At 39.9% G+C, this 8,474-nt stretch overlaps 1 protein-coding gene across 1 annotated transcript; it reads right to left on the bottom strand.

The window, feature by feature from the left end:
* Positions 1–334: 334 nt before the first annotated feature.
* On the bottom strand, positions 335–7,558 carry LOC109984507 (tubulin beta-4 chain-like). Its single transcript, XM_020634690.1, has 6 exons — positions 7,553–7,558; positions 7,015–7,063; positions 1,681–1,779; positions 1,232–1,476; positions 817–1,139; positions 335–710 (listed from the first exon to the last, which is right to left on the bottom strand). Exons 1-6 carry the CDS (start codon positions 7,556–7,558, stop codon positions 350–352), a joined length of 1,083 nt encoding a protein of 360 aa, XP_020490346.1. The 3' UTR covers positions 335–349.
* Positions 7,559–8,474: the final 916 nt, after the last annotated feature.

Raw genomic sequence — 8,474 nt, 5'->3', positions numbered from 1 at the left:
ATCTACATACCTGCAGGTCCTCATGCTTGATGTGTGAACCGCTGATTTTCATAATTACAACACACAAGCTATGCAACTGGATATACTCAGTAGTATTGAGATTAATGAATATACTGTAGTTTAACCCATAATGTTTACGATATCATAGTCACTGTTAATTAAACCATATTTGAACAGGTGCACCTGTGGAGAGTGCAGGATGATACCCACAGAGGTGGAAAGTGTGTGCTGCAAGCAGCTTAACGCTGTATGTAAAGACAAATAGTTTCCTTATACAAAATGATCATTCAAAGTATGAATACACAAGATTAATACTGGCTCGTCACAACTGAAACACCTTCTAACACATTTATATTTGTGCTGTTTCCATTTTTGTATTGCTGCGGCGGAACATAGGAGTAAACTGCTCCGAGATGCGTTTGAACAGCTCCTGAATGGCTGTGCTGTTGCCAATGAAGGTGGCAGCCATCTTGAGACCGCGGGGAGGGATGTCACAGGCGACGGTCTTGACGTTGTTGGGGATCCATTCCACAAAGTCGCTGCTGTTCTTGTTCTGAACATTAAGCATCTGCTCATCTACCTCCTTCATTGACATGCGGCCTCGGAAGATGGGGGCGACTTTGAGGTAGCGCCCGTGGCGTGGGTCACAAGCCACCATCATGTTCTTGGCGTCAAACATCTGCTGGGTGAGTTCACGAACGGTCAGTGACCTGGAAAAAGACAAGATAATGGAGTTAAGATTCATGTCACATGCATTTGAAACAACAAAGTGAGGGTTTGATTAAGTGTGTAAAAAGCATGCTTGTGCCTCTCTACCTGTACTGCTGGCTGCCGCGGCTGGTCAGGGGGGCGAAGCCCGGCATGAAGAAGTGCAGACTGGGAAAGGGCACCATAATCACGGCCAATTTCCTCAAATCGGCGTTGAGCTGCCCGGGGAAGCGCAGGCAGGTGGTCACCCCACTCATGGTGGATGAGACCAGGTGGTTGAGGTCAGCGTATGTGGGTGTGGTGAGCTTCAGTGTGCGGGAGCAGATGTCGTACAGAGCCTCCTTATCAACGCAGAAGGTCTCATCTGTGTTCTCCACCAGCTGGTGGACGGAGAGGGTTGCATTGTACGGTTCAGTGACTGTGTCTGGCACCTGAAATGTGAAAGAGAAAAGCAAAAAGAGATGAAGGATGAAGAAATAAAGACAAGATGGGCATGAGATGACATGATTTCTATGTTATGAACCTTGGGTGAGGGCACCACACTGAATGTGTTCATGATGCGATCTGGATACTCCTCTCGGATCTTGCTGATGAGCAGCGTGCCCATACCAGAGCCGGTGCCTCCACCCACCGAGTGGGTGAGCTGGAAGACCCGGAGGCAATCACAGCTCTCTGCCTCCTTCCTCACCACATCCAGGACCGAGTCGCCCAGCTCCGCTCCCTCTGTGTAGTGACCTTTAGCCCAGTTATTACCTGCTCCACTCTGGCCTGTGTGACATGCAAATACAGAGATTAATCACAGCTGTAGAGTCAACACTTCCTGGATCTGATTCTATTGGAAATATGACTCCATCACACAAATAACTGGTATTCTGTTTTGAATATATTGAAAGTTGAGCTGTGGAAAATGACTTTCAGCTATCACACTATGGGAATGTCATCAACCCAAGTTACAACACATTTCATTCTCACCAAAGACAAAATTGATCTGGCCAAAGGGACCAGACCTCGCAGAGGCCATCGTGCCTGGCTCCAAGTCCACCAGCACTGCACGAGGGACATACTTGCCACCTGGTGAAGAAAACAGAGGGACAAAATGGAAAGTTAAATCAATACCCCACAGTGTTAAAGCACTTATATCAAGCAAAGGCATGCTCATTTTGCTTTTGAGTTGATATTGTGCATAAAAAAAGGTGCTAAGGAACAACTTTTTCAGCGTCCACGGGATGAGGTGATTACTTCTAATTTTCCTGCTTGGCAACAGATTCTAACGTCTAATAATTTGAGTTAGTTAATGCAATTTCTACAATTTCTGTACTGTTTTATAACTATTAATCATTATGACTTCGCATTTTTGCAATGACATTATTGATCATATATATTTTTAGATAGCATAAAATATATGAAAACTAGTTTACTGATTAAATACAGTAATGCATCAGTTATTTAAATTTACACAAGAACTAAACAAAATACTGTGGTTCAATAGTTCATGGAGACGCTTCTACATTTGTTTGGGACATTTTTGTTGGCTGAAGGTTTGGATTTTTGTATCATGGAAACGAGGCGACAGTAACCCGCCATTCACACATACTCTGTGCGCGCCGCGGTCCGTCAGCGCCACGGTTTTGCTCCGTTGGACGGCTTGCGCCCATTCACACTGGATCCGTTTCTGGGACGTCAGCGGAGCGCACCCATGACACATCACAGGAGAACTACAAGATCCAGCGGGAATAAAGAGAAAAACATGCAAACAACATGTTGCTTTGTCTTTCTGAAGATGCATTGTTGTTAATTCGGATCCTGTTTTGACGTAATGTTGATAAAGTGATGAAAAATATGATCGTGAGTCAGTATATTGTGTTTCATTTTGAAATTGACCGGATGCTCTGTGCGTTTCCTTGTTTGACTTCCTGTCCGGGCTGTCATATTCAGTCCAGCTTGACGCGTGCCTGCAGCGTACTCCGGTGAAAATAGACTCGCTGCGTATTTGAAATGGAGCAGAGCGCAGTGCCGTTGGTGGCACGCGCCGGAGATGGACCGCAGCGCGCGCTGTGTGAACACAATGATTGACTAGAGTGACAGCTAAGTACAGTACGGTCTGTCAGCGCTGCGCACTACGTTGTACTTAGCTTCCACTCTAGTCTATCATTGTGTTCACACAGCGCGCGCTGCGGTCCGTCTCCGACGCGTGCCCAAATAAATCTCCGCTAGTAGCACGGCTATTGTTGATGTTGTAAATGATGCCTTCTGTGTCTAAATAACCAGACAGAGACGGCTTGAAACGGCGCATCTGTGACCGCCACCGCGCCAGTGTCTGGCTGCCTTTATGCACGTCCCTGACCGCCTTTACACGTTTCTCTGACCGAGTACTGCACGTTATTTTACTGCAGTTTAGAGATTATTATACGTGTGAGTATTATCAGTAACAGTATATTTCATTAGCAAGCAAATTAAACTATTATCTGTTTTCACATAGTCTCCTCCAACAACAAGAGAGACGGGGTGCCAGTGAGACAACATACAGAAAGTCACCAGAGAGGACAGACCTCTCTGTGGGTAAGAGGACAGGGGCCACACAATTGTCTTGGAGAACACAGGGCAACAGAAAAACTACAGGTATGTTGAGATATAAAGGTCTTATTTGTTCTTTGTGAATGTCTATGACGTTAAGGCAAACTTTCTAGATATGAAGAAAAAAAACACTGCTTAAGTTATATTCTTCAAAGATTTGAATGAGTACAACACATAGGAAGAAATTATCTCTAATATTAATCATGTTGAGTCTGTCACAGTTATTTTATGAGCACCATGCTGATGTTACTGCTGTGGTAAAAACCTAAAAATAAATTGTGACTGAATGAATACAGTATTTTACACATTTTACTGACATACATATTACTAATGTTTTCATGCAAGAGAGAAGACCATACAGGCTGTGCAAAATCTTGCAACATTGATGGTCAAAGTGCTGCTAAAAATTTTAAACATGTGTTAGAAGGTGTTCTGAAGATCCAGTATTAATCTTGTGTATTCATACTTTGAATGATCATTTTGTATAAGGAAACTCTCTCTCTCTCTCTCTCTCTCTCTCTCTCTCTCTCTCTCTCTCTCTCTCTCTATATATATATATTTATATATATAAATTGTCTTTACATACAGCGTTAAGCTGCTTGCAGCACACACTTTCCACCTCTGTGGGTATCATCCTGCACTCTCCACAGGTGCACCTGTTCAAATATGGTTTAATTAACAGTGACTATGATATCGTAAACATTATGGGTTAAACTACAGTATATTCATTAATCTCAATACTACTGAGTATATCCGGTTGCATAGCTTGTGTGTTGTAATTATGAAAATCAGCGGTTCACACATCAAGCATGAGGACCTGCAGGTATGTAGATAAAACTGACAATAGACCTTTTTTTTATTAGCTAGATGATATTGATAAGGGTGGGGTTATTTTACCTTTATTGTGTAAATTAAAAAACAGGTACAACAGAAGGCTGTAAATGGAGCACTAGTTTTCCCTTATTATTGATCAAAAACATTTTAAACTTGACCAAATAGTAATAAAATCAAAGGCAATTACAGTGAGGATGGCTGCCTGGTTAATAAATAAATGCAAAAAGTGGTAAAGTTACATATTATTTTATTGTGGTTAGTTAAGCTTATTTCATTTGGCTAGCTATGCTATTGAGAAACAGGCTTCCATTACACATTACTAAACTAAACAAAGATGATGGACAGACAGGTCTGATAGAGGAGCTGAGGCCTCCATTGTCAGGTCATTTACATTTTTGACAGTTGAGAAGGGAATGTCTCTCCGCGAGGGGGCGTGGCTTCGGCACATTCCATGGACACGCCCACATCATCCCAGAGGAGAGAGAACAGCTACATTTTTCATGATTTTGAAGCTACAGTCTATGTTTTGAAGCCAAGCGGCAACCTCTGGTCTAGAAAAATGAAGCCTATGCGGAAGTAAAAAAAACTGCAGTTCGTCGAGTGTCTGCTTGAGGCTGGCTGCAGAAGCACCGGAAGTGCCATAAGCCCACAGCCAAAAAAGCCCGTTTTTACCACAGGAATCAACATGTTTACAGCCTGGTTCAAAAAACGAGACGGCCCCTTCTCCTCACACTGTGTGTGTGTGTGTATGTGTTTGTGTGTGTGTGTGTGTGTGTGTGTTTTATAACTCATCGGATTTTATTTTATTAAGGAAAACGGCTACGCCCATATAAGGGTTGTGGCAGATTTGATTGACAGCTCTGCGTGCTGCATCTGTCTGTCAGTTCAGCAGCAGGTCAGGAGGCTAGGTAGCAGCTTGATCTGTCTGATTTCTCCTCTTTTTTACTTCGTTTGGAGAGTTTGTTTAACACATATCTGACAAGTGTTAGAAATTTTAGTTGGCAAGATGTTGTAAGACAGAGTTTGTGTGATGTTATCACAATATCATGTTATCAAATATAAATAACATATGGAATGAAAATAAAATATAAAACACATAGATATAAAGTACAAGAAATAGTTTGAAGAATACAGCCATGTACTGAGCTCATGTTAATAATAAATGAGTTACTGTATGTTCTGTACTAAAGCACAGAGAGTTGGGACCTGTTACTGATTTAAATAATTCAGGTTATATTTGTTTCATGTTAAGATGAAGTACTATCCACAATAAACTGCTCAATTTTTCCTCCAAAATCTGAGACCATTTGATGTGGAATATCATTGTGTGAGTGAGAGAGCTGAAAACAGAATGATTACAATAAAGTTTATCTTTTTATTGATTTAATGAATAACAGCTAATATTCTCTCTTTCTTTGCCATCCTGAAGACCTCTCACTAAAAGTCCATGTTCTCCTGGATCCATGTCACATGCTTGAGCTTCTTCAGAATGACATTTCAACATTCAAAGTTCTGCTGAGAGATGGCCAGCAGCTAAGACAGCAGTACATCAAGGAGCTCCACAGGCTTCAGGATGAGGAGGAGGGTTTGCACCTTGGAAGACTGTATTCATGCTGTTCAAATAAAAATAGATCTCCTCCAAACAACTTGCAATCAAACTATTTTCTTCCCATTTTAAAACCCTTTGTCCAGTTTAGATGGGAGAAGTTGATATTATGTGATATTGATCTGGGAAGACTACATTTCTAAATCATTTTTAACTGTGTTAATAAGATCAATAACTAAGTTATTGATCTTATTTACTCTCCATGTATCTTGATTTAAGAATGGGGCTGTGTTTAAGGGCATATTTTTGCAATGACTCTGTTCCATCCCATTTTCAGAAATTAACTGAATTAGTATTTGGTAAAAAAAAAAAAAAGTCAATAGAAGACAAAGTTGTGTAAAAGTAGACTTCCTTCCCTAAGCTATTGAGTTGAGCATTAATGCACAATTTTAGTCTTGTCATTTCAAATCTGAAATGTATACTCATAAGTAGACATAAAGGAGTGCATTTATATAGAAATATTTATTTAATCTGAAAAACTACATTCAAAAAAGTCTGTTTTTACAGCAGAGATGTACCTGGTACAAAAAACAAATAGGTGTGATTAGCTCATGTCTCGATGGACACATGTTTTTCTTGATGGACACACTGTGCATTCCTGCATCGACCGCCATCGATGCAGGAACATGTGGGTGACATCACTCAGGCCATCCGGGGGAGACCTCCCTCGCAGCGAGTTATTGAAGAAGGGAAGCAACCGAAGTCCACCCCAGAAGAACCAACAAATGCAATGTTGTTGAGGCTCAGGTTTCTTCCTCTGTCTCTGCAGCTCTCTGGGCACCTCAACGGACAAGTCACCAATAATCCACACTGTGTCTATAGGAGAAATACAAAGGTGTTCAATTAATGCCCCAGACAAGACAAAATGTACAGTTAACTACATGTGACAGCTCAGGTTGTTTTCTTGTTATTAGCCACATCTGCAGGAATAATATTGAACAAGGTAGCTGCAACTCCTAATAATAGATGCCAGTCTTAATTACTTTTTTTTCTAATACTTAAAGTTTTTGGTGTGAAGCTGACACTGTCCACAGACTCCATGAATTCACAGGGTTCTATAGAAAACAAATATCTTATGATAAATACTAAATATTTATTTTTCAATTGTCATGTTCACTGTCATCGCTGTTGACATCAGTAAATATAAGACACAGACATTCCTCTTTTTGTCAGAACAGTAACATGAACTGTATGCATTGTAATATTGATTTCTTCTGGATGTCTCACATATTTATTTACAGTCTACGGTCTAACAGTAGTTTTATCAACAACAATGAAAAGAAAAAAGACACCAAAGCTCTCGTCATAAAAAACCCAAAGACAAATATTTGCATCAGGATTCTTTTTCAAAAACAAGTGGGCTATTTTAATGTGTTCAATCTACCTAAACAGTAACAGGGAAATATTTATGTGTGCATTTCCAAGGTTAGTGAAGAGAGTGAATGAAGAGTGACAATGAGGCTCTGTCGCCCCCCTTTGTGCAATGATATAGCAACACTTCCCTGTATCAAAAAGAGGAGCCCACAACAGCTCCCTCTATCACACTTCTTATGCTTTCCTGTTAAAGAGAGCCCTCTGGTGACAAATGTCCGACCTGACAACAGGGCGATATGAGCCAATGTTTTGTCTTTGGAAGTGTTTGATTGATGTAAATGACAATTGATATGTACTAAAAATGATGGGAATATATAATTAAAAAGCCTTGGAGTATTAAACAGGTCAATTCCAAAAAATTTTAAGTAGAGGGAATTAAGGACAGTGAAACATTACATTTAAAGATCCTTAATTTAATATTGGATTTTATACACCAGTAAGCATGCTAGAGCAAACCGCCATTTACTCGATGGTAAACAACTTTTGCAATGACTTATATCCTCAAAAGCAAAAACAAAACTCTGACCTTTAACCTGTAAACAATCATATCAAGCATGAAAATTATTAATCTTAAATTAAATTAATGATTGAACAAATGATAATAATCTGTTGTTGCGTATTACTGTTTACAATAGTAACAACTGTTACTGCATGTAAAAAAATAAAAGCAATAGGCCTATCACACGAACGGGAGTCTTCTTGTACCATAGGCGACAATTTTATCTTCTGCACCCTACTTGTGGCCTCGTGCCTATGACTTAATCTAAACCCCAATATCAGTACAACAGCACAGGGTTAGGGTAAGGGGTAACCTATAGGCCTACTTCTTTTCTTAAATTAAAAAGGTAACACATTTAGCCTAAATTGATTTAGAGGTCTATAACATAGGCAACATAGACGTAAGACTGAGATTTTTGTTCAATCAGTCTTTTTGAAAACTATGTAAAATGTGTTTTTAAACAGCCTACTTATAATGTAATTCAGTGACAGGGGAAAGGTTCTCCAACAAAGCTCCACCCCCCTCCCGCCAGCAGACCTGTCCTGCCCCTGGTGGTGATTAAACTAAACTAGGGGTAGGATTGTCCCTCAGTGACACTGGAAATTTAAAGCACAGGGTTTGCTTGTAAGGTCAAGTTTGTGAAACACATATGCTTCCCTAAAATAGTCCTACCTATTTATAGATATAACAAATTTAATGCAGTTATGAATAGTCAATTTGTAACGTCAATTTGTAACGTGTAGAGACAAGAAAACATATTTATATTTTCATCTCATTGTACAGTGTTCCCCTTTGTTATTTTTTGTTGTATTATATCTTTGCTTTAATACAGTGTATAGCTTCTGTACATTTTATTTTAATTTACTTAGCTGTTACTAC

This window comes from Labrus bergylta, chromosome 19, assembly GCF_963930695.1.
Source record: "Labrus bergylta chromosome 19, fLabBer1.1, whole genome shotgun sequence".
Taxonomy (NCBI): domain Eukaryota; kingdom Metazoa; phylum Chordata; class Actinopteri; order Labriformes; family Labridae; genus Labrus; species Labrus bergylta.
The sequence above is the reverse complement of the archived record's forward strand: the minus strand, read 5'-3'. Positions and strand labels throughout refer to the sequence as shown.